The 27,244-nt window shown below is 33.4% G+C and overlaps 1 protein-coding gene across 3 annotated transcripts in view; it reads left to right on the forward strand.

Annotated features, from left to right (window-relative positions):
- DIAPH3 (diaphanous related formin 3) overlaps window positions 1–27,244 on the forward strand; it is a 551,502-nt gene that overhangs the window by 368,829 nt on the left and 155,429 nt on the right. For all 3 annotated transcript variants that reach the window (XM_067713991.1, XM_067713992.1, XM_067713993.1), the window contains one exon: window positions 11,947–12,082. In XM_067713991.1, the coding sequence (XP_067570092.1) occupies window positions 11,947–12,082 (136 nt within the window). The remainder of the gene's footprint in view (window positions 1–11,946; window positions 12,083–27,244) is intronic.

A 27,244-nucleotide genomic window follows, 5' to 3' on the forward strand; every position in this document is an offset into this window, starting at 1 on the left:
TTTACAGAAGCAAATTAAAAACTCTGTGCAAGAGGCAATTACAATTTTGATCCTCTAGATTCTTGCAAATTAAGTTTAATCAAATAAGAGCACTTAATCGCAATCAACAAACACACAAAGAAACAAGGCGTTGTATGGTGAAATGATCATGATAGAACAGAACAATAGATATAAACCCCCAAGACTCTAGATATTGAATAACAATTTTTGATGTTGAAGTAAATAACAGATGAGATTAAAGAGAGAGAAAGAAACAGGAAATTACCAAAAATGACGAAGTAGGTTTGAAAAAGGATTAAGATAGAATTTAAGGAAATGGAAGCATGATGGTTGAACATAAACATGTATTAAACAGCAGACTACATTCAGCTGAAGAAAGAAATGGTGAATTAGACAATAGATCTAAAGAAATTGTCCAGTGCAATCCAGGGAGACAATAAGATAAGTGTAAAAGACATGTTAAGAAACATGGAGGACAGGGTGAGAAGGGCTACCCCTTGTAACATGAGAGTCTCAGAAAGATAGACTCGAAGGAATGAATGAAAGACAATATTCAGAATGACGGCTGTGAGTTTTCCAGATCAAGAATCCATAGAATAGGAAGTACAGCCTATACCAAGCCAGATGAATAAAATGAAATTCACTTAACAAATATTGTAGTGAAACTGTAGAACACTACAAGACAAAATCTTAAAAGCAGCCAAAGAGAAAGATACAATCACTAATGCAACGACAGTTAGATACAGATGACTTCTCATTAGCAAAAATGGAAAATAGAAGAAAGTGAGATATTTTCAAGTGTTGAAAAAAAATTACTGTTCTCTTAATTTGGGGTATTCAGCATAAGCTCTTTATAGAACAAGGGCAAAATTAAACTAATTTCATGTAAACAGATAACAAAGGTGTTTTCTGTGAATATCCCTTTGTTAAAAGACCTTCTAAAGCAGAGATTGGCAGACTTTTCAATGGGCCAGATATTAAATATATGCAGCCTCTGTTGCAACTACTTAGCTCTGCTATAGCCATGCAAAATCAGCCACGGTCAGTAGGTAAATGAATGGGTGCAGCTATGTTCCAGTAAAACTCCATGTACAAAAATAGGTGGCCGAACAAGTATTGTAGTTTACTCACTCCTGCTCTGAAGGATGCATTTAAAGAAGCAGAATTTTTACTTAAAGAAAAAGTTGAGAGACAAGAAGGCATACCTACCATGAAACTAAATGTATAGAAATGAAGTATACAATAAAACAATGTGTAGCTTGTTTTGCAGAGAAGGGGAGACAGAGCTTAACTATTGGACAAATTGTTAAGTAAATTGAATGATATGTTTAGAGTTCAGGTATTTTATATTCTCTGTATTGTTCAAAGGGGAGAAAGGGAGGTCAAGATATCAATTAACTTTAAACATCATTAATTTGTGTGATAAAATTACAAGTATAGTCAATAAAAAATAGTATAAGTTCCAAACTATAGAGTAAGAAATGGACTAAGAAAGACATATGAAGTAAAACAAACAGACAAAAACTACATGTAAAAGGAGGATAGATTAAACAGAATAGAAGAAATAATGTAAGTTGTGGACACAAATATTTTATAAATTATAATAACATTTTAAAAGACCATAAGATTGGACAAAAAACAAAATATAGTCTTATGCTGTTTATAAGAAACTAACCAATAACCCAAGGATATGGAAAAGTTTGAAGTAACAAAACAGTTAATGAAATACAAGGCAAATATTAATTAAAAGAAAAAGGGAAACTATGTTAATAACAGATAAAATAGACTTAAGGGAATATTATTTCATGATAAAAAGCTTAATTCACCAGAAAGATATGATTCAAAAATTTGCATGTGCATTATAACATGGCATCAAAATAAACATGTAAATTATAGTAAACTATAGGAATAAGTTGACAGATAGCATTATATTGGAAAACTTCAACAAAGTTCTCTAACTTATTCATGTGTCAAGCATAAAAATATTGCCAAAGATATGGGAGCTTTAAACAATTCAATTAATTGATTTGATTTGATACATGTGTATAGAACCCAACCCAGCAATTAAAGAACACATATTCTTCTCAATCACAGGTAGACCTTTTGTCAAGTTAATCACATACTAGAGATTGTGAAACAAATCTTGATAAATTTGTAAGTTTCAGGTTTATTCATTGACCACAATAACATGAAGTTAGAAATAAAATTTTAAAAGGGTGACCTTTTAAAACCTTTTTAAAAAATTCTAAAAACATACTAAATAATTCATGTATCAAGGAAGAAATCATAGAAACAAACAGACCTGAAAGTACTGAAAATACATCAGAATTTGTGGGCCAAAATAATAGTCGTGTAAAGAAATTTATACCCTAAGTCTTTATATTAAAAAATCAGAAAGACAGAGTTTCCCTGGTGGCACAGTGGTTGAGAGTCCGCCTGCCGATGCAGGGGACACGGGTTCGTGCCCCGGTCCAGGAAGATCCCACATGCCGCAGAGCGGCTGGACCCGTAAGCCACGGCCGCTGAGCCTGCGTGTCCGAAGCCTGTGCTTCGCAACGGGAGAGGCCACAACAGTGAGAGGCCCACGTACGGCCAAAAAAAAAAAAAAAATCAGAAAGACAAAGTTAATAAGGTAAGCATCTGGACTTCAGAAATTTAAAAACAATTATATAATCCAGAAAAAATGGAAGGAAATGAAGGGGAAAAAATGACTTTAGAGAATTTTTAAGAACCAAAATGTGCTTATTTCAATAAGACAAGTTAATTAGATAAATTTCTGAAGAGATTAATCAAGAAAAAAGAGAAACAATATTGAGAATGTAAGGAATATAACTATAGATATAGAAGATACTAATAAAAAGAGCATATTGTAAAAATTTGTAGGCCAGAATTGGAAAGGTCGATGAAATGGATAAGTTCCTAGGAAAAAAATTACATATTGAAACTGACTTTAAAAGAAATAGAAAGCTTGAATAGGTCTATGACTAATTTTTAATTTAATGACTTAAAATCTTCCAACAAATTAAATACTTGGCCCAGAAAGTTTTACAAATGAGTTTTCCCAAATTTTAATTAAACGATTATTCCAAACTAATAGAGTGTAAAAAAAATTATGACCAAATGTTCAAAAAGGTAAATTCTTCATGTCCAAATGTCAGAAATGGAAGAAATGGAAGTGTGGTTTAGTGTGGTTTAGTATTAGAATATCCATGTCACTACATTAAGAGTTTCAATAGATTGAGAAAACATTTGATAAAATTCAACCGTTGTTCATCTTTTAAAGCAAGGACAATAAACTGGTTGAACCCTCTATCCCTAAATATGAAATGTAGGACAAAGGGAACCTTCTTTACCTAATAATGGAAATTTAACTTTTAGCTACTACAGTACAATAAGACAAGAATGAAAAGTATAAAAACTGAAAAGGAAGAAACTAATCGTCCATTATGTATTTCTTATTTTTAATAATTTTAATAATTTTCCTGTAGGTTCCTTTTTGCATTCATAGGAATAATTCGTAGGAATAATGCAAAAATGAACCTATAGGAAAATTATTAAAAATAAGAAATTTTATCAATGGAATGTATAGAATCAAATACATTTTTACACATTAGTTACAAAATATTGAAAAATCATAATTTAAAAAAAAATACATCATTTATAAGAAATAGGAAGAGAAGATACAGACAATAAATCTAACAAAAGATGTCCAAGACCTGAATGGGGTAAATTCTAAGTTTTTTTCAATAGACTTTTAAAAGATGAAACTTAATGGAGAGCCACATCATGTTCATAAATAGAAAGATTCAATATTGATATAAAGATATTGATATAAAGATATCAATTCTCAATCTACAGAATCAGCAATTCTGTTCAAAATCCTAATAAGCTTCTTCAAAACTCTTAATAAGTCTATTCTGAAATATAGATGACAAAGCAAAGGCCCAAGAATAGTGCAGTCATTTCTAAAGAAGAAAAGGTAGAAGAAGAAGAATATATAAGCTATCATAATTAAGACAGAGTGTTATTGGTGCAAACATGGATACATTGATCAAATGTATTAAAACAGCCCCAAAACATCAACATGTATATGGACACTTGAAATCCAGAAGAGATGGCTTTGTAGATCAGTGGGGGAAAGGATAGGCTACTTGTGAAATTGTTATGGGTCAACTCATTTTTCATATGAAAAAATTAAATTGGATTCCCAGCTCATTTTATTCACAACTGTATTCACAAATGTTGATCCCAGTTAAATAAAGTAGGTACTGAAATGTGAGCATCATTTAAAATTTTAAGAAGAAAATATGGAGGAATATTGTTGTCTTTGATGTAGGGAAGGATTTCTTAAATAATATATTAAAGGTATCAACAATAAGGGAAAAGAGATTTTTGACTACTACATAAATTTGAGAACTTCTGTTTACTGCAAGACAACATACATAAAGTACAATGACATTTACAATCCAGGACATATTTATAAAGCTAACAAAAGATTAGTATCCAAAATATTTAAAGAACTACAGTCATTAAGAAAATGATAACCAAATGGAACAGTGGATAAGAGATAGGAATAGGCATTTCATAGAATAGGAAATACAAATATTTTATAAACATGTGAGAAAATACTTAAATTAATAACATAGATATACAAGTTAAAAGCATGATGTGATACTATTATATACCTTCCATATAGGTAAAAACTGATGATAACAGTCTTGGTGAGTATGTAGGCTTTGATTATGTACTGACGGTGGGGGTGTACTTTGGCTCAAGCACTTTGAAAACACTTTCACATCACCTAGTGAGACTGAAGACAACCCTATCCTTTCATTCATCAGTTGTGCTCCTATCCTAGAAAGCAGTGGCTTTCAAAGTATTTGACCCTAACCCACATTGTAAAATAATATTTTATAATGGGACCCAGAACTCTTATATTTATATATTTTTTTGAACAGAAACAAGCAATACTTATCCTCACTGCTTATGTTATGTTCTAAAATGTTCTGTTCTCTTTCACTTAAAGAGTATCTTTCAACAATTTCTAAACAGATCTAAGAGCCAATGAGACCTGCCATTAAGAAAAACTCTTACACATATACACAGGGAAACATACAAAAATGTTTGTAACTGCATGGTTCATCATAGCCCCAAATTGGAAACAACCCAAATCCCACTGATAGGAGAATAAATAATAAAACACAAGTTATACATAAAAATATGGATGAATCTTAGAAATGTAGAGTGAAAAAAGCAAGTCATAGAAGTTTATAATAAAGGATAATGCAAATATAAAAAACTCAAAGATAACATTTATGATAATAGCCACGATTTCTGGAGGATTATACTCTAAATTTTAGACTTCTAAATTTTACATACATACACATACACACAGTCATTTAAATTTACTGACTTTGGTTTATTTTGCTTTCTCTGAGAGAAAATGTGTTGTATAATGCTATAATGTGTATTTAAACTAGTTGTGGGAAAGTTCTTGTTATTACATTTAGTTATGTAGAAAACAAACTATAGGAGGAAAACAATTGTGAACTGGTGTATTTTATTTTCTTCCAAAATACACAGACATGAACACATACAGACACATGTGTATTTGTTAACATATATCTATATATTTTTGTATGTACATTTATTAATATACCTCTGTATTTTTTAGAGATATTTTAGAATTTTCTATTACCATAAAAAGCACGTGAGCCTTAGGAACCCAGGTAAATTATTGGTTATACCTTTGAAGTGAACAGTCAAAATGTGACTGACGTTTTAAAATCCTCTAGACTGGTAAGCCCATAGATCTTTCAGACAAGAGCATGTACCAGGGTGTGTCTGGAAGTTCTGCAAGCACTCAAAGAATTTCTTTTGGCTTTACATAGATGAAAGTACTTAGTGGCAGGGCAATTTATTTACCAACTGACTATATGGAAAACCAGGTCAAGAATAAGTTGATTAAAAAAGAAATTGTTGTCTTATAGATAATTATGTATATGGTTCACCCGTAACTTTCCTTTCTGGCTTCAAATTTTAGAATTGAAGTAACTAAGAGGCAATTATATCTAGAATAATGCGGTTTTCTAAACTTTTCTGTTTTAGGCTGCTTTTACTTCTCAAAATTTAGAATAAAAGAAAACTCCAAATTACTAATTGAACTGAGATAGTATTTTCAGACTAACTGCCTATTTCTGTGCTATCTGTTGGTATTTTTCCAGCTAAAATTCTTCTAATAGTTATAATGTTAGAATAAGATATGTTTTCAATGAGATAGGCTTTTAAATGAAACTCTATAGTGCATTTTCCATAAAACAGAATAGCTTTAAGAACTACTTCAGACCTTATTTCTAAAGGGAAACATTATTTTTCTAGATCCTAAGAAGTAAATTTGACTTTTTATTGCCCAATGGAATATTAAAAGGGTGTGGCAATTATATCTGGTAATAGGTGATCTATTCAATGTTCTCATTGAAATGCATCCAGTCATTAAAGTAGAAAATTCACATCTGGAAATTGTATGCTTTAATAAGTTTGAAAAATAAGCTACATGATATATTTTTTATCTATTACCCGTTCCTCTTACTCATTTCCCTCAAACAAGAAATAAGCTTTGATTCCCAAATATTTGCCTAACCTTTGTCCTCCACAATCCACCTTTCCTTTCCCATCTCCCTTATACATACATACACAGGTGCACATGCACACACACATACAGATAAACACACTTGTCTGTGAAACCACATGTCTTTTTTTTTAATAGATCTTTATTGGAATATAATTGCTTCACAATACTGTGTTAGTTTCTGTTGCACAACAAAACTAATCAGCCATATGCATATACATGTCCCCATATCCCCTCCCTCTTAAGCTCCCTCCCCTCCTCCCTCTCTCACCCTCTAGGTCATCACAAAGCACCGAGCTGAGCCTATCTCCCTGTGCTATGCTGCTGCTTTCCACCAGCCAACTGTTTTCCATTCGGTAGTGTATATATGTCTATGCTACTCTCACTTCGCTCCAGCTTCACCCTCCCACCCCATGTCCTCAAGTCCTTTTTCTATGTTTACCTCTTTATTGCTGCCTTACTATTAGGTTCATCAATACCATGTTTTATTGTTTGTTTGTTTTTTAGATTCCATATATATGTGTTAGCCTACAGTATTTGTTTTTCTCTCTCTGACTTACTTCACTCTGTATGGCAGACTCTAGGTCCATCCACCTCACTACAAATAACTCAATTTCATTTCTTTTTATGGCTGAGTAATATTCCCTTGTATATATATATATATGCCACATCTTCTTTATCCATTCATCTGTCGATGGACACTTAGGTTGCTTCCATGTCCTGGCTATTGTAAATAGTGATTCAATGAACATTGTGGTACATGTCTCTTTTTGAATTATGGTTTTCTCAGGATATATGCCCAGTACTGGGATTGCTGGGTCATATGGTAGTTCTATTTTTAGTTTTTTAAGGAACCTCCATAATGTTTTCCATAGTGGTTGTATCAATTTACATTCCCACCAACAGTGCAAGAGGGTTCCCTTTTCACCACACCCTTTCCAGCATTTATTGTTTCTAGATTTTTTGATAATGGCAGTTCTGACCTGCATAGGTTGATACCTCATTGTAGTTTTGATTTGCATTTCTCTAATAATTAGTGATGTTGAACATCTTTTCATGTGCCTCTTGGCCAACTGTATGTCTTTGTTGGTGAAATGTCTATTTAGGTCTTCTGCCCATTTTTTAACTGGATTGTTTGTTTTTTTGATATTGAGCTCCATGAGCTATTTGTATATTTTGGAGTTTAATCATTTGTCTCTTATTTCATTTGCAAATATTTTCTCCCATTCTGCGGGTTGTCTTTTTGTCTTGTTTTTGGTTTCCTTTGCTGTGCAAACGCTTTTAAGTTTAATTAAGTCCCATATGTTTATTTTTCTTTTTATTTCCATTACTCTAGGAGGTGGGTCAAAAAAGATCTTGCTGTGGTTTATGTCAAAGAGTGTTTTTCCTCTAAGAGTTTTATAGTGTCTGGTCTTACATTTAAGTCTTTAATCCATTTGGAGTTTATTTTTGTGTATGGTGTTATGTAGTGCTATAATTTCATTCTTTTACGTGTAGCTGTCCAGTTTTCCCAGCACCACTTATTGAAGAGGCTGTCTTTTCTCCATTGTATTTTCTTGCCTCCTTTGTCATAGATTAGGTGCCCATATGTGCGTGGGTTTATCTCTGGGCATTCTATGCTGTACCATTGATTTATATGTCTGTTTTTGTAGCAGTACCATTCTGTATTACTGTAGCTTTGTGGTATAGTTTGAAGTTGGGGAGCTTGATTCCTCCAGCTCCATTTTTCTTTCTCAAGATTGCTTTGGCTATTAGGGGTCTTTTGTGTTTCCACATGAACTGTAAAATTTTTTGTTCTAATTTTGTGAAGAATGCCATTAGTAGTTTGATAGGAATTGCATTGAATCTGTAGATTGCTTTGGGTAGTATAGTCATTTTCACAATATTGATTCTTCCAGTCCAAGAATATGGTATATTTCTCCATCTGTTTATGTCATCTTTGATTTCTTTCATCAGTGTTTTATAGTTTTCTGAGTACAAGTCTTTCGCCTCCTTAGGCAGGTTTATTCCTAGATATTGTATTCTTTTTGTTGTAATGGTAAATGGGAGTGTTTCCTTAATTTCACTTTCTGATTTTTCGTTGTTGGTGTATAGAAATGCCGGAGATTTTGTGCATTAATTTAGTATCCTGCAACCTTACCAAATTCATTGATTAGTTCTAGTAGTTTTCTGGTGTCATCTTTAGGATTTTCTATATATAATATCGTGTCATCGGCAAACAGTGATAGTCTTACTTCTTCTTTCCCAATTTGTCTTCCTTTTATTTATTTTTCTTCTCTGATTGCCATGGCTCGGACTTCCAAGACCATGTTGAATAATAGTGGTGAGAGTGGACATCCTTGTCTTCTTCCTGATCTTAGAGGAAATGCTTTCAGTTTTTCACCATTGAGTATGATGCTTGTTTGTCATATATGACCTTTATTATATTTAGATAGGTTCCCTCTATGCCCACTTTCTGGAGAGTTTTTATCATAAATGGGTGTTGAATTTTGTCAAAAGCTTTTTCTGCATCTATTGAGATGATCATACGGTTTTTATTCCTTAATTTGTTAATGTGGTATATCACTTTGATTGATTTGCATATATTGAAGAATCCTTGCATCCCTGGGATAAATTCCACTTGATCATGATGTATGATCCTTTTAATGTGCTTTTTGCTAGTATTTTGTTCAGAATTTTTGCATCTATGTTCATCAGTGATATTGTTCTATAATTTTCTTTTTTTGTGATTTCTTTTTCTGGTTTTGGTATCAGAGTGATGGTGGCTTTGTAGAATGGATTTGGGAGTGTTTCTCCATCTGCAGTTTTTCGGAAGAGTTTGAGAAGGATCGGTGTTAGGTCTTCTCTAAAAGTTTGATAGAATTTGCCTGTGAAGCCATCTGGTCCTGGACTTTTGTTTGTTGGAAGATTTTTAATTATGGTTTCAATTTCATTACTTGTGATAGGTCTGCTTATATTTTTTAATTCTTCCTGCTTCAGTCTTAGGAAATTATACCTTTCTAAGAATTTGTCCATTTATTCGTGGTTGTCCATTTTATAGGTTGCCTTCACTTTTCCTAACTTATGTTGACTTTTTAGCAGCTGTCGTCTTATAGCTGGTGCTTAACGTATGCTGCATCAATATGAAGCCACATGGTGGAAAAAATATAAACTGTAGATAGCTTTCAAGTCTTGCTTCTGCCTCTTACTTTCAGTGTAGTGAACAAGCACACAATCACTCTGAGTCAGAATGGAGGATGCAGATTCCATTTTGAGGAAAGGAGGGATTGCATATTAAAATATGTATTATTGCAGCTGGTATTTCGTAGCTTAGCAATAATATTTAGTGTTACTATATGTCACGAACTGTGAAGAATCTGAGAATTTATCAAAGTTTCATGATTTCCATAGTTTCGTAGATGTTGGTAAAGACAAAAGACCATGGGGTCAGAAACAAAGAATGGTTTATTACAGCACTGGTCATAGCTAGAGTAAATATTTTCATAGATTACTGATCTCAGGTTCCCACAGGGCAATGTGAAGAGGGCTGGGTTTAATACCTACACACATAGTGCTTTGTATTACTGGAAGGAAATTCTGAATTTAGGGAACCCAGTCGTTTTTCAGAATTAGTAAGACTATTTGACCTTTGCTCCAGTTTATCATACTGGACAGTAAACAAATCCATTTGCTTAAGAGGTAGACACTACCTCTACCAAGAGTGTTCACTATATAAATATCTTTGAAAAAATAGTGTGGAACAAAGGTGCTTCATTAGTACTTGTATATTAGAGTACTTAGTTGCGCACTCTCTTACTTGAAAGTCTTTAGTTGTTTCCTACTTCCTTGAAAGAAACTCTAACCCCCTATCTTGTTCTAGAAGATCCTAAATGATCAGGCCCCAGCATATCTTCTGACCTCATCTAACACCACCATACTGGCCTCTTTCTTTTCTCTCCAACCCACCAACAGCCTTTGCATTTGTTTTTTGCCAGATCATTATCTGGGTAGGTCCTTGACTTTGAGCTTGAATCAAATCAGAAAGGGAGGCCTTATGTGACCACTAATGTAAGTTAACTGTCCAGGCATTCTATCACATCATTCTTTTAATATTTTTTTGTAGTACTACATTTATTAAAGATTTTAATTGTTTATCATCTGTCTTTGCCTCCTGTCCCACCCTATCACACAGAATGTAAACTTGTTTTAGAACTATATCTCTATTTCCCAAGTCTTTAGGTTAGTACCATTTACTCTTCAGTCTCTCAGTAAATGTTTATTGCATGGATGGATGAATGGATGAGTTTAATACTCCCTTTATTCTGTGCTTTTTATTCCTCCTTTTTTCTTTGCAATTTTCCTTTTATTGTTTTGATCAATAATACTTTATTTTGTTTTTTATTTTATTTCTAAAGAAAAACTTGCATTATCCCTAGGGTAAAGAAAAAAGAAGAATATTATAGTAAAGAAGAAATTAAAGCCTCCCGCCAAAATAACATGCCACCTACTTGCTAAAGTTTAATTATATACTTTTCTACTTAATTCTATTAGTGATAAACTAGCAATTAGATAACCTGTTTGGATTCATTGGTCCTGAGAATATGGTCTCCACAGGAGAGTGTAATATTATGCCATGCTGTTTGTTGGCACTTTGAAAAATCTGTGATTACCTGCTAATTCCCACAAATGCCACATGAGTGGCATTTCTTGATTTGCATAAAAATTAAAAAAATAAGAAAGTAACTAATCACATATCTATTGAGATCTTCTTATGGTTCACATGTCATTATTGGTTTTGATGAACAGTCAGAGGACCTGACTTTGAAATGCTAAATATTTCTTTAGTCATCCTTATGACACTTCTCTCTGTATGAAAGAAATTGTTATATAATGGTTTGTAATATAAGGTAGCCATTACAAAATTTCAGCTCTTTTCTATCATTTCTTCCGTGATTATTTTTCTCGTACTCAATAGTTTAATTAGCAGAGGAGGTACGGGAGACTAATACATATTCTAGACACTCTTTTGGAAGTATGTATAGGAAAACGGTTTTGATTTGTAAATTAAATGCTCTTTTATCTTTAGTTTCTGTCTTCCTTCTCTTAGTTGATTTCACTAACATGCAGGTGTTTTAAACATAACAGTTGTATTTTTACATACATAACACATTTAACAAAGGTTCATGTGCTAATATTTTAAAAGATTGTGTTACTAATATAAGAAGTAGCCATTACTTAAAGGACATTTAATCACAATTCTACAGATTAATAATTTTCCATTTTCTTTGTGGAATCCCTGTGGTTAATATTGATCATTTTCCAAAATTTGTTTGTAATAGCAAGCAATGAAGGACAATTTCAAAAAAAGAGAAGCAGAGGAAAAAGAAAAACGTGCCAGGATAGCCAAAGAATTGGCAGAGAAGGAAAGACTTGAACGCCAACGAAAGAAAAAGCGCCTATTAGAAATGAAGACTGGTGAGTACTATCAAATTTGCTATTTATACTGTGTACACCAAGATTAATATGGCTTACTTTATCAGCAGTTTAATATACTTCTGTGAAAAAGGAAGACAAGATTGCTTATTTGTATAGCTAAACAGTAGAGCAATTCTTTCTTTTATGGGCTTTCCCCACTTTAGTTTACTAACAAGTAGTGTTTTAATTCTGATATTGGTCATAGGTGATTTTGGTCCTCTGGTGTACTATTGTAGTTCCATTATATTAGCAGTTCTTTGGCAACTACTTAAATAACCAGTTCTTTGGCTACTACTTAAATAACCAATCTGCAAGAATTTATGTCAGTGAATAAATTAACTATAGGAAACTGTGGGAAATTCTCTGGGACAAGTAACCTGTTTTCTTTAACAAAATACTCTTAAGGAAGGGGAAAATATGATGGAGGGGAAACTTACTGATTAAAAGAGACTTAAAGAGACATATCGACTAATTGTAATAAATGAAACTTGTATATACTCTGATCCAAACAAATGTAGAAAAAAGTAGTCTGAAAAATTTCAATACTTTATTTTTTCTTGTAGACGTGACAACTTTGTTGTGAATATGTTTTAAAGTCTCTTTTAGAGACTCGTACTGAAAGTTTATAGATGAAAAGATATTATATCTGGGATTTCAGTCAAAATAGCCTAGCATGACTGGAAAGTAGGCAGGTGTATAGATGACACAAGATTGGCTGTAAATATTACATGGTAAAGTTGGGTGATGGGTACTTGGAGGGTTGGATGTGTTCACGATACCATTTTCTCTACCTTTGTATTTTGAAATTTTCTGTTTTTTTTAAAAATTATTTTGTTTATTTATTTTTGGCTGTGTTGGGTCTTTGTTGCTGCGCACAGGCTTTCTCTAGTTGCTGCGAGTGGGGGCTATTCTTCGTTGCAGTGCGGTGGCTTCTCTTGTTGTGGAGCACGGGCTCTAGGCACGCGGGCTTCAGTAGTTGTGGTACATGAGCTCAGTAGTTGTGGCTCACGGGCTCTAGTGTGCAGGCTGAGTAGTTGTGGCACACTGGCTTAGTTGCTGTGTGGCATGTGGGATCTTCCTGGACTAGGGATTGAACCTGTGTCCCCTGCATTGGCAGGTGGATTCTTATCCACTGCGCCACCAGGGCAGTGCCTGAAATTTTCTTTATTAAAACGTTCTTGGGGCCTTCTCTGGTGGTGCAGTGGTTGGGAGTCCTACTGCTGATGCAGGGCACACGGGTTCGTGCCCCGGTCTGGGAGGATCCCACATGCCGCGGAGCGGCTGGGCCCGTGAGCCATGGCCGCTGAGCCTGTGCGTCCGGAGCCTGTGCTCCGCAACGGGAGAGGCCACAACAGTGAGAGACCCACATACAGCAAAAAAAAAAAAAAAAAAAAAAAAAAAAAGTTCTTTTAAAAATTTAAAAGAAAACGTAGAAAAACTACTGTTTTACAGAGACGTATATGTATATTTTCTAAAGCTAAAAGTTACCACTAAGTTAGAAGCAAAAGAATTAAGTAAATTGTAGTTATATTTTTACCCTCTCAAAATTCTGTCTCTTCCACCTCCAAGCCACTAAGGATTGCAGAAAACTTTAAAAATCCATCAACTTCACTGCTCAATTACCATAGTTTACAACTCAGGGCTGCAAATTCACCTAAGGTTTCCCTGGGGTAAACCGAGATGCCTTTTTTGCCTTCTTTACTTTCACTTTTACAGGCATATTTTATCTTTAATAAAGCAAGCTGAGTATCTTAATGTATTGTACATGTTTCTTCTAGGGGAAAAAATTATCCAAGCACAATTTCTTGTTCACAGGAGTACATTTGAAATTCAGGAAGTGTTCTCAGAAGTATCTTAAAGTGTTAACAAAATGGAGATCAGGAAAACTTAGCACTGATTTTTAAAAGAAACTTCTGGACACCTTTTTAAAATAATGTATTACTGCCTAATTTACCAGACATTCTGATATTTGAACATTAGCTCATTTTGTGTTGGTTAACAAGTCATCTAGATGGGTTACTTGATGGCAGATTGGCTGTGTACTGTTTGTGGGTTTTACCTAGGGGTCTGTCACACAGAGCCTTTTTAGCAATCAGTCTGGAAAGTTGAAACCTGACAGGAAGCAAAAATTTTAATGAAACCTCACATCCAATGTAATCTTAATAATGTTTTTATTTAAATTTCTATTTCTCCTGAAGGAAGTTTTCATTTTTAAAGATAATTAAGTTTATTTTATTTTCCAATTTGAAAATAATATTTTCATGTTATAGAAAATCACCTAAAAAGTATTGGATCAAAGACCATTATCCATAATCCAAAGAATCACTGTTAATATTTTGACACATTTTTCCTTCAGTTTTAAAAGCTTGTACCTTTTAACAACGTGAGTTTAGTGTCTCACATTACCTTGCTGAACTTCCTGAATGTTTCATGTTTTACATAACTGTGATTTGTAATTTGTAATTTGTAATATCTATGTCGTTGCCTCCACTGGATATACCATGTTGCATTTGTCAATGTGAGGTCATAGAACAATAGTTATTTCCAACTTTTCAGTGTGATATTTATTTATTTATAACTAATTGAAAATATTTGTAATTATTAGAATATGGAATAGAAAAGGGTAAATATTTTTAAGACTTTTGGTGCATGTTACCAAATTGATTTCCAGAAGTATTATTCTAATTTCACCAACTTTTAACATTTAGTTAGTTTATGAATGTGTCTTAGTTGAGTATTCTCATTTTTTAAGGTTTTTGTTAATTTAATAGATTAAAAAGTTGTATTTTATTATCTTCAGTTGCATTTCTTTGAATATTACTGAATCTGGACATTTTTTCAGTGTTTATGGTGCATTTGTATATCCTCCTTGGTGAATTGTGTTGTCTTAGTCTTTTTCCTAATTGATTTATGTGTTAGTTTATTATGCATCAATATTTACCTTTTAAATAGATTTTCTCAATTTGGCTTTTTATTTTTATATCTTGACATGTGTTCCTTTTTATGTAATGTTTTATTATAATCGTTGTTTTTGTGATTTTTTTCTATCACCTTTAGGTTTAGAAAATCATCCCTTCAGCAATTTCATATTCTGCTTCAATCTTTTTTTAGTTTAAGTTATTCATAATACTATTCTGCTCCATTTACTTGTAATTCTTTCTTAATCATTCATATATTTGATGTATAATTTTTAATTTACCAGGGTCTGTTTCTGAATTCTATCAAAACTGTTCTAAAATTTGATGATCAATTATGGCTAATAGCTGGTTTATTTTGTTTTCAGATAGGTAATTTTATGTTGAGGTTGTTACTTTTCTATTCTTAATTATTAAAATAAATTTGAATATTTTTGATTTTTCAAATAAATTTAAGGAAAGTTTTCTGTTACATCTTTTGTAAATTGGAGCTCATCTTATTCGACCTATTGGATTATTTTATGAGATTTTTCTATACTATCTCTTCCCAAACATGGTCTGGAAATTATCGTAGATGGGTTTCAAATAAATGTAAGGCTCTCACTTGATGGGAGCTCCCAAAGCCTTTATATGCAGAGGTCCATATGTACCATACATTTTGACATTTTCCGGGAGAGTATTCTTCAAAGGATAGTCTGGCTAACATTGATTTATATAAACAATATTAAATAAATACTTTAATACTATATATTATGTGAATATTTTAATAGATTTAATCAATCATTTGATAAAAGATCATACAGCATTTGATACAACAGAAAGCTATGATGCAGTTCTTTTGAAAATTTTGGAAATCAACTTTGAATTATTTTCCTGTACTGTAGAATTTTAAAGAATTTAGGGCTATATCCCAAATTTCGTAGCACCTAAATATATAATTTTCTCACCGAAGTAAAAGACCTCTTCTAAAATCCCAGTAAATGATGATTATTCTGAATGGTCTTTAATTTTCCTTTAACCATAACATGATTATTAGCATAGAAAAACAAAATATTCAGTCTCAGTATTAATGTAGTGGTTATAGCCAAGTAAGTCATATAAGAATCAAATATATTATTACTATTTGTTGATACCTTTTTTCATATTTAAAAATAGTACAAATATGAAGTCACCTTTTTCTTTCCATATTAGATGTAGAACATGCTTTTCGTCAATACATTGTATTATTATGAAAAATATAATTGCTATGGTCTTCCATTATTATTTTATTGGTATAGAAAAAATTAATAGCTAGGCCACTTTTGTTTCTTTCATTCATCAACAGTTTTTTTTTCCTATGTGCTGTGATTGCAGTGGTAAATAAGGATAAATAAGGTTTCTGCTGTGATGAAGTTTATAATTATAATGAGTGAATCAGACAACCACATATGTAAGATAATTTCAGATTATAAAAAGTTATGAGAAGTAAGGTAAGACAGGATAATGAGATGAAAATAGAGACTGGCTGTGTTGGTGTGTGCTGGAGATGAAATTTGGTCTTCAGAACTAAAGAGAATATTAATGTATATCAAACTTATTCATTTAAAATATTGGTTTTAAAACTCCTTATAAACTGATAGGATAACCAGTCTCCTGTATATTTACTATGCTATATATGCTAATAGTAGGAATTTTTTAAACATCTTATTGTGAGGATCAGCTAAAACTTTATATTATTTTTCTTTCTGGGTGTTATATTTTCATACAGAATATGGTATTGCTCTAATCTTTGTAGAAGTTGTTGCCCTGGCTTTCCTTTTTTCAAAAGAATGTAGAAGGGCAAATTGTTCAATTTATTTATTTATTTTATTTTTTTTTATCTTTATTGGAGTATAATTGCTTTACAATGGTATGTTAGTTTCAGCTTCACAACAAAATGAATCTGTTATATATATACATATAGTAGTGTTTTGCCACCTCTCTGGACCAGGAACTTCTTGTTTTTTCTTATTTCTGTATGTAGAACACATACCCCTGAATGATAGAGAAGGAGAAAAATCTTCACATAACCCTACCCTAAACCCACAGGAAGCTTCCTTCCGTATATTTTCATGACTTTAGTATTTTCACCATGCAAATAAGAACTGTGTTTTTTCACAGATGTACAAACTCTTGTACCATCACCCAAGGCAGTAGAGTAAATTCAATCCCTGCTTTTCTTATCCATCATAAATCACTACTTGCCCTTGGCAAGACAGCAAGCAACTATTTTCAAGTCTACTATTTATTATCACTATCATTTCAGAATCTTATTTTTGTTAGTAGAATGAAAATAAACATGGGATGGTGGGCTGTTTCCCTAAGAAGAAAAATGAAGCATTAAAAATCCTTTTGAGCAGCAAAACTAAGAAGCACAGCATCTTGTATTATGTAATGGCATTAAAAGGTCATTTGTCTCATTTTTGTTTTCTTTAAAAATGATGAGCCTGGAGGTCTCTTAAATATTCACATATGCAGTTGTGGTTATTTCTGTTGAATGATTTGGTATTACATTAAACAAACAAGCAAATTAACTACATTTTCATGATGTCCTTGTTTAATTGGTTGAATTTTGAATACATTCTCTGAGGTTGATGTTTAAATTTGAATTATTTTTATTTAGAAGATACTGAAAGTATTAAACATCTGATGTAGAAATTAAAGTGTAGACAGTGAAATTTATTTAAAGTGTGTAGCTATCCTTATGTGTGATCATTTCTAGTAAGACAAATAGTGATTTTATGTGATTATGTACAACTTTTTCAAAGCTGCACTTCTGTTTCTTAATCATGGAAATGAATAGGGTGTTTGATAATAGAATTCAAATATTATGCTTTAAGACTTCCTGAGTATGTAAGTTGATTCACTTAATTTTTAAATAGCACATCAGAATGGTCTTGAAATGGACCCAGTGTTGTATAATTATGTTTTGTGAAGGAAGTAAATAAGAGCTTATTTAATGGAGCAATAAAAACTGTATGAGCAGCTTCTATATTTTAGTCTTTAGGTTACAATTTGTTTATTATTTATTAGACTTAAATGTCTCATTTGGTACAACTTCAGTCTATTAAATAAAGAGATAATTAGCTTTTAGAAATCTGTTGTTTACCTACATGGCCAAAACTGCTCCTTTGTTTTCCATTCTGCAATTTAGAATAACTAAGCAATTAGGCCTCCATTTTAGAGGAAGTACATATTACAGAAATACTACTTGGGAATGTCTCTGCCAGTCTCAAAGTTATGCAATTAATGTGTGTACTTGCTTTCAAAGGCTTGACAATTACCGTGTCCTCTACATATATCGTAAAACTTAGATTATTTTCCATAATTGCATACATTCTAATTTTATAGAGTAGTGTTTTCAGTTTTTTAGCATCTTTTGGCCATTTATGCATATCAAACAGTTTTAATTATTTCTCTACTTAGAAGAATAAATAAATTAGATTGCATTGGCATTGATTATTTCTCTTTTCTTACCTTCATCTTTTAAGGAATAATAATAATAATAATAATAAAAGCAACAACACCCACTACTACTGCTATCATTACCACTACCACCACCATTTTATGTATCACATATTTGCCAGGCTCTGTATGTGTTCATTATTGCATGTAATAGTTGCAGTGATCTTAGAAGACTATTTTTATCAAAGAGTCAGTTAATTCCTTTTGTACATGGTCACAGTTTTAGCAAGAAGTGAAGCCAAGACTCATGTTTTCTGACCAGAGGTCATGTTTTTATTTTTAGTTCTTTAAATTTTTTTAATTGAACTATGGTTGATTTACAATATTGTGTTATTTCAGGTGTACAGCTTTAGATTCTTTTTCATGATAGGTTAATACAAGATATTGAATATAGTTCCCTGTGCTATACAGTAAATCCTTATTATTTATCTATTTTATATATAGTGGTGTGTAGCTGTTAGTTCCATAATGCTAATTTATCCCTCCCACTTCTCCTTTCCCCTGTGGTAACGATAAGTTTGTTTTCTATGTCTGTGAGTTTGTTTCTGTTTTGTAAATAAGTTGATTTATATTATTTTTTTAGATTTCATCTCTAAGTGATATACTTTTCTCTCTCCATCTGACTTACTTCACTTAATGTGATAGTCCCAGAAGTCGTATTTTAACTATTGTGCTGTTATTCCTTTACCACTGATGACTTAACCATAATGCAGAAAATAGGGACCAAAACAATTTTGGTAATTGGTGACTGGCACTAGACTATACCTATGTATTGTATACGTTTGTTGAGAATTGTCTTCCCTTAAAACCTGTGAGAGGGACAACTGTCTCTTTAGTGCCATATCAATGGTTTTAAACTAGATAGCCTCTTCCTCTGTCTTGGGAAGTTTTGAGAGAATTGCCAAATTAGGAATGCTTCCCAAATGCTTCAGATTCTACTTTGATTCTTCTGCTTATCCAAAGATTTGTATATCCCAATGCCTAGAACTAGCACCTCCCTGCCCCACTTTTTCTTTTTAATTCTTTTATTGAAGTATACATGATTTACAAGAGGTTTAATTTTTTTAATTTTTATTTTATATTGGAGTATAGTTGATTTATAATGTTGTGTTAGTTTCAGGTGTACAACAAGGTGATTCAGTTATACATATACATATATCCATTATTTTTCAGATTCTTTTCCCATATAGGTTATTACAGAATATTGACTAGAGCTCCCTGTGCCATACAGTAGGTCCTTGTTGATTATCTATTTTATATACGGTAGTGTGTATATATAATCCCAAATTACTAATTTATCCCTCCCCCCACCCCACATTTCCCCTTTGTAACCATAGCTTGTTTTTGAAGTCTGTGAGTCTGTTTCGATTTTGTAAATAAGTTCATTTGTATCTTTTTCTTTTTGAATTTTATTTTATTTATTTTTTTACATAGTAGGTTCTTATTAGTTATCTATTTTATACATATTAGTGTATATATGTCAATCCCAATCTCCCAATTTATCCCCCCACCCTCACCCCACTTTCCCCCCTTTGCATCCATACATTTGTTCTCTACATCTTTGACTCTATTTCTGCCTTGCAAACTGGTTCATCTGTACCATTTTTCTAGATTCCACATACATGCATTAATATATTTGTTTTTCTCTTTCTGAGTTACTTCACTCTGTATGACAGTCTCTAGGTCCATCCACGTCTCTGCAAATGATCCAATTTCGTTCCTTTTTATGGCTGAGTAATATTCCATTGTATATATATACCACATCTTCTTTATCCATTCATCTGTCAATGGGCATTTAGGTTGCTTCCATGACCTGGCTATTGTAAATAGTGCTGCAGTGAACATTGGGGCATGTGTGTCTTTTTGAATTATGGTTTTCTCTGGGTATATGCCCAGTAGTGGGATTGCTGGGTCATATGGTAATTCTATTTTTAGCTTTTTAAAGAACCTCCATACTGTTCTCCATAGTGGCTGTATCAATTTACATTCCCACCAACAGTGCAAGAGGGTTCCCTTTTCTCTAAACCCTCTCCAGCATTTGTTGTTTGTAGATTTTCTGATGATGCCCATTCTGACCAGTGTGAGGTGATACCTCATTGTAGTTGTGATTTGCATTTCTCTAATAATTAGTGACATTGAGCATATTTTCATACGCCTCTTAGCCATCTGTATATCTTCTTTGGAGAAGTGTCTATTTAGGTCTTCTGCCCCACCCTGCCCCTCTTGAAGGAGGGATTTTTCAATAGTCTAAATAGTTCTGGGCCCAGAGCTCAACAGCTCTGAAAGGGGTGAAACTGTCTTCAGTATTTTCACTGTTTGACCCACGTTAGAAGTTAAGGACCCAGGGAACTTGCAGTATAGTATTTTTGAAAGGGCACAAACACCTTAGTGTGCTTTACTGGAGCACAAATGCCCTGAGACACCCCGTCTCCACCCCCCATCTCTACCATGTGACATTTTCTTTTTCTGATGGTATTAAGAGACTGAGACCCCATGAATAGTATCAAGGGGTGTCTGGTGGGAGACTTTTCCTAGAGAGTCTCACTAATAGTTATACAGGTTTTCATTTGTGTGCAGGAGTCTCTCACTGGAAAACACAGCTTCAATTTGTGGAAACTCATTTAGAGAATAGCTTTTGTGTGCACTCATAGATGGCTTCTCTGTGTAGCTGTGCAAGGCTCACATACCATTTTCTCTCCTTCCAAAATGCCCCAGAGAAGAGAAATTAGGAGAGGAGGCTCTCAGACTTCTCTAGCACAACATATCTTGAAACCTTGATTCTTTTTTTTTTTTTTTAACTTTGAGCTATGTGTGTAGTTCTTTGTTAAACATCATTATGGTACATCCTCACACTGATTGGTTTACTGCTCATCCAATATTTAAAAACCAGGGCTTCCCTGGTGGCGCAGTGGTGGAGAGTCCGCCTGCCGATGCAGGGGACACGGGTTCGTGCCCCGGTCCGGGAAGATCCCACATGCCGCGGAGCGGCTAGGCCCGTGAGCCATGGCCGCTGAGCCTGTGCGTCCGGAGCCTGTGCTCCGCAACGGGAGAGGCCACAACAGTGAGAGGCCCTCGTACCGCAAAAAATAAATAAATGAATAAAAATCATTTGCATTGCCCTTTTTATGAATATTATATAATATTAACTACATGCCAAGTAGAAAATAGACTCCATTTTTTGTTGTTTAGGTTTGTTTTGGAGTGAGAGATTAAATGCCAATCATCGGGGGGAAATCATTTAAATCTTTATAGCACAGATTTCTTTTACGAATTTTACCAAAGAAATCTTTATATTAACATCACTTATTCATAAATTTTTGTGTTACTAAGCCTAGATTCACCCTGTTTATATTCTAGGCAGAAATCATATCAATCAGTAATTCTGATCTTATTACAATATGGAGATGCTATAACTTTGATAACATCAGTTACACTTATTGTACTATAATTGAGAACTCAATCACAGTAGCATCTTCTTTGTGTATAACATTGAGTACTCCTTAGATAACTGTCTCCCTAATCAGTAGTTATTTACTGAAAGTGTACACTTTCCAAGCCAGTGGATTGTTGTCACCATGAGCCCTTCCAAGTCAGATTGCCAGTTCTGAGTGGAATTATTATTTGTATTTGATGGGAAGTTGTTCTCTTCAATTTCAGAGATAGACATTGAATGTTATCTTATTTCAGACATAATCACAAATCTCTTTGTCTTTTAACAGACTTATCTTGTTTCTGTAATCTAATGTATTCCCTTTAAACATTTTTTAAACCTCTGTTTTTAGCATTTACCCTGAGAAACAGAGGCCTCCATAAACCTCCAATTGTTTTAGATCCATAGAAGATAGACTTTTGAACCTGGTTGTTACCTTAATAGAGTCCAACCCAACACTTTACACTATATATATACACACACACATATATATATGCACATATGTATGTACATACATATGTATACACGTATATGTATGTATATGTGTGTGTGTATATACATACGTGTGTGTGTGTGTAATATATATATATACACACACACACGTACCAGGGATGGTATAAATTTTACCTTTTTTCCAATTGTTATATATGTGTGTGTGTGTGTGTGTGTGTGTGTGTGTGTGTGTGTGTGTATGCTAGTCAAAAAAACTATAGCAAACAATCAGACAAAATTGCAACCAAAACAGAATTTCTTAGGTCCTTCAAGCAGTTAAATATGTCTACATCCCCTTTTATAATTCAAAAATGCATGATGCTCTGAAAACCAAAATTTTTAAAGTAACTTTAGTGTCCAAACTGATCTGATGCCAAATCTGACCTGAACTGATAAGAGGTTCCATCAAATGTGAATATTCATGCTGCAGAAATAATAAAATTTTTAATTAGAGGATGCTGCTCTAAGTTGCTCTGGGTGTATTATGATTTTACAGCATATACACCTTTTTGACCTTTCTGCAGTCTGAAAAACTTCAATTCTGAAATATCTGACTGAAGAGGTTACAGATAAGAGACCATGAACTTGAAATTCTCAGTGACTGTCCTCTGTCTCTGTTGAACTGGTTATACTATCCAGTGTACCTCTGGCATAGTTATTCCTACTTCTCTGAATTTATTTCTGATGTTCTCTCTCCCATAAATACCTTTCTCTAATTCTTAACTGACTGAATCTAACAAAATGTGATTTAACAATTCTTGCATTCTCCAAAAAGTCTTCTCCTAACATTTGCTCTTGATAATAGTCTATTTTTTATAAACCATTATAGTCTTGCCATATAAATTATGTGTAGAATATTTGGTTATCCTCATTTTATTTGCTTTAGTCCTGTGCTTCTAATAGTTTGTGCATTTTTCAAGAATATGGCCTTATGCGTTCTTCTCGTAGGACTTAGCACACTGTGTGCACGTAGTAAATACCATGGAAGGCAGTCAGAAGATTTGCCAAACAAATGATACATATTTAATTGGCTGAAAGACATCTCTTCCATTTTGTGTTCAGTTGAGCATATTGTTATTTATATGTAAAGTAAAAATGTAGATCAAACTACAGCCCTTGAGCCAAATCAGCCTGCACCTCTTTTTATAAGTAAAGTTTTGTTGGAAAATAGACACACTCATTTCTTTACCTATTGTCTGTGGCTGCCTTTTTGCTACAAGTGCAGAGTTGAGTAATTGGGACACAGACCATTTGTCCCATATTTGCTATCTGGTCCTTTACAGAAGAAGTTTGCCAACTCCTAATATAAATAATCTATAGAGACTATTCTTTTGAGTTTTATGACACAGAGTAAAAAAATTGTTCTGTTAACTTTTTTCTTATCTTCCTATAGCCAAAGCATGCATTTGCAAAATGGCTGATCTGTGTTGCAAAACGAGGATCTAGTAGTTAAATGAGTAAAAATATTGACACAAATCATGGTAATTGTTAGGGAAAACTTAATCTTTCAACACATTTCCAACAGCAGAAAAATTACCTGACTTTTAGATTCTGTTAATTTGAAATGGAAAGTTGTGCACTTGAACTTTTGAAATGCTAACAAGAGCCTGGGCTGTCAATTGTTCCAGTAACCAACCTAGCACAACCATTGTGCTCCTATCCTTTTATCCCAGCTTTTGTCCCCAGTATTTCTGTACTATTGTTTGTATATCTTTTGAGATGAAAATATCAATGTGTCAAAAGGTCATAGGGGGAGCCAGCTTTTTCTTTATTAATAGGCTGTCTCTTTTCTCTTCCTATTTTTGGTCATTTTGACATTAAATCCTTAAAGTTGAAGGAAATCCATTCAGTGGTGTTGAACTTGGTCATGAAGGTTGCTCAAAGTCTGAAGTGATTATCTTGCTGAGTAAAAGAGGAACTCAATAGTATTTGGCTTTTGATGGTAAATAAGTATACCCTAGGGCAGACTGGGAAAATTAAGCAGAGAAATTGAATATTTATGTGTTACTTGAAAGTGGTATAAATAGGCATTAGTGTTTAGATGAAATTAGACATTATTTTGTGATAGGATTTTAAAATATTGTTTCCTGAATAGCTTCCTTCCTCAGGTACCCAATGTTCTTCAAGAAAATTAGAAGCAGCATAATATTAACGAAGTCAACATCGAGGGCAGCCTTAACACAGGAGAGGATGCCCCAAGGCAGGAAGAATTTGACAGACTAGTGTAATACAGAAAACAGATGACTGACTGTTTTTGGAACAAGCAACTCTTGGGAGACATTACTGGCTAGAATAAATTGTGTCACCATAGAACTGTCACCAGTAATTATCATTAATGGGTAAAAGTGACAGTAATTTTAGTAATATAATCCTTTGAATGTTCATTTTTAAACTATTAGTGGTATTCATGCAGCAACTCTTGCAAAGTGGAAACATTGTTTGTCAAATTAGTGTTGAGTCAGAGGCTCCATCACTAACTTTCAAGAGGGTTGTGTAAAGGAAATACAGCATTAGGAGGCTGGATAGTTTCCCTCCAAAGCCATTCCCACTCTGATTCTTTGACTTGCCGTTAGTTCTAAGCTTCTAAATGTGCAACAGTTCCTCTTTTTTAAGTTAACTCAGAATAGCCTTCAAATGTCATAAAGTCAAGAAGATTGGTGAACAAAAGGGACTCTCTGTATTCAAAAGCTAAGAATTAAGAAAAAGGGGGTTTTTCTATTGCACTTCAGATATATTTTATAACTATTGATTGTGTTAGTGCTGAATTGCAGTTATTAGCTCGTTTCCAGTGGATATTCTCAATGCTAATTAGATTATATTTTCTGTTGGTTTCATGAGTGAATAAAAGTACTTTCTTTTCATTTTCTTTGCCCTCCATTATTTATTTTAAATGGAACAATGTTAAGCTCTCAAAAAAACATGGCAACTTTTGATAGTAGTCGCTCACTATTTCTTGTTTGCGTGGAGTATTTTTATTAGATAGATATTAAATCAGTAAGTAAATAAATAGATCTATTAAATGTTTTAATAGATGATTCTACCATTTTGCTGTGCCTCTATCATTATCCTCTGATTTCAACTTTGGTAGATGAAAATATCATTTATGATCATTGGAAGCACCTTTCATCCTTTCAAGAAAGACCCTAATGTTGCTCACCTTCCCTGTAGACTGCAGCCCTTGGAGAACTTTTCCATGGGATGCTCAAGGAACTTGGTCCAAGGAAACATGGGGTTGGGGTTATACTGTGTCCTAACTGATATTCCCATTTCACTTTTCTGTGCCCAGCATTGCAGTCTGAGGAAGTGATGTTTCCTAAATCATCTGCTGGGATTGAACATAAAATGGCTTCATGTTATATTTGGAGGCATAGTAGGGAGTTTATGAACTATTTCTTCTCTGCCTGGAAAATTAGAAGAGCCCAAATGACATCAAGCTTTGTTCAGAACTACTGCACTCATGTCATAAGGGAGAGCTTGGGAAGGAGTGTTGTTTTTCCAATCTTTCCTCCTCCCGGGGAGGAAATTCCCATTTTATGTTTGGCACCATCCTATTCCTAAAGCAGTGCACTTTGGTGGAATAGAAATGGAATACCAACTCAGTTGCCATCTATCAACTTTAAAAAGAGAAAGGTAAGAAGAGAAGGGAGAAATATCTGCAACAGTGTTTACATTGTTAGAATCTGAGGAACTCTTCAAGGTAGAAAAATTTCCATCTGAGAATTACAGCTTAGCTAAGGGAGGCCTGTGTGTGTGTGCATGCTTTTAGCCTTCTCCAATCTGAGGTCAGTTAATTATGAAAATAAAAATCAAAAAATTTGAGAATTTGTTGTATTCCTCCTAAAAACTTATCAGAGGCCTCTTTGGAGTAAAAGGTTTATCTCATTTCACTAATTAGATATTTATCTTCTATAAAATGTGAAAAAAGAAGAAAATGACATGAAACATTTGCTATAGTTATTTGGAATGATACTTCAATTAATGTTCTGATTTAGCTATAAAAAATCTGCTTCTTTATACATGAAAATCAAACATACTATTATTTCTCAAGAAATCTCACAAAAATAAAATTCTTTCATACAAAATTAGTCATGTTTAAAAAAACAATAAACCTTTCAAAGTGAGTTTCTGTTTCTAATATAGTATGTTTCCCTAGCAGGTATTCAATAAGCACTTTTAAAATATTTATGGAATTCATGGCTGCAGGACAAAAATTCCTCCATTGTACATATTCTATTTGAGCAGACTCACTTAAAGGTAAATTGACCCAATCCTAGGATGAGATATGACATCTGTCATGTTTGTTTTGTTTTGTTGCTTTTATAGTATTGGTAGCAAATAGGTATTTCAGTCAAGAGAACAAATCCATGTGTAATATTTCTATAGATGTAATAGAAATATTACACGCAAAGATGTAATATTTCTATAAATACAGTTTAATTTCTGACTCTGAACCACCAGCCTGCCTAATGGTAAACAACTTAGTCAATTCTCTGTCTCTGTGTGTTTTAGCTCAGTAATTCCAGTGTAGAATTCAGTTATTCATGTTTGAAATTCCCTGCCAAGCTCTCTCCCTAAAGGGGACCCCAAGCTTGAAAGTCGGCTTGAGGTACACATCTAAGAATGTGCATTCTTCTTGGTTCTGTTCTGTCTGGGCCCAGAACACCCTCCCTACTTCCACATAATTTCTCCTGCCTGCTTTTGGTAAAGGTGATGTCTGTTTTGCTCTTGAATGGTGATGCCGGAGATCTGTCAGATTGCTCATAGATACCTACCTCCTTTGCTCCCTGACATTGGTGATTCTCAGGAGTATATCTGTGTTCTGTGGTTGGACTTTCTCTCTAA

Source organism: Pseudorca crassidens, chromosome 18 (genome assembly GCF_039906515.1).
Source record: "Pseudorca crassidens isolate mPseCra1 chromosome 18, mPseCra1.hap1, whole genome shotgun sequence".
Lineage (NCBI taxonomy): Eukaryota > Metazoa > Chordata > Mammalia > Artiodactyla > Delphinidae > Pseudorca > Pseudorca crassidens.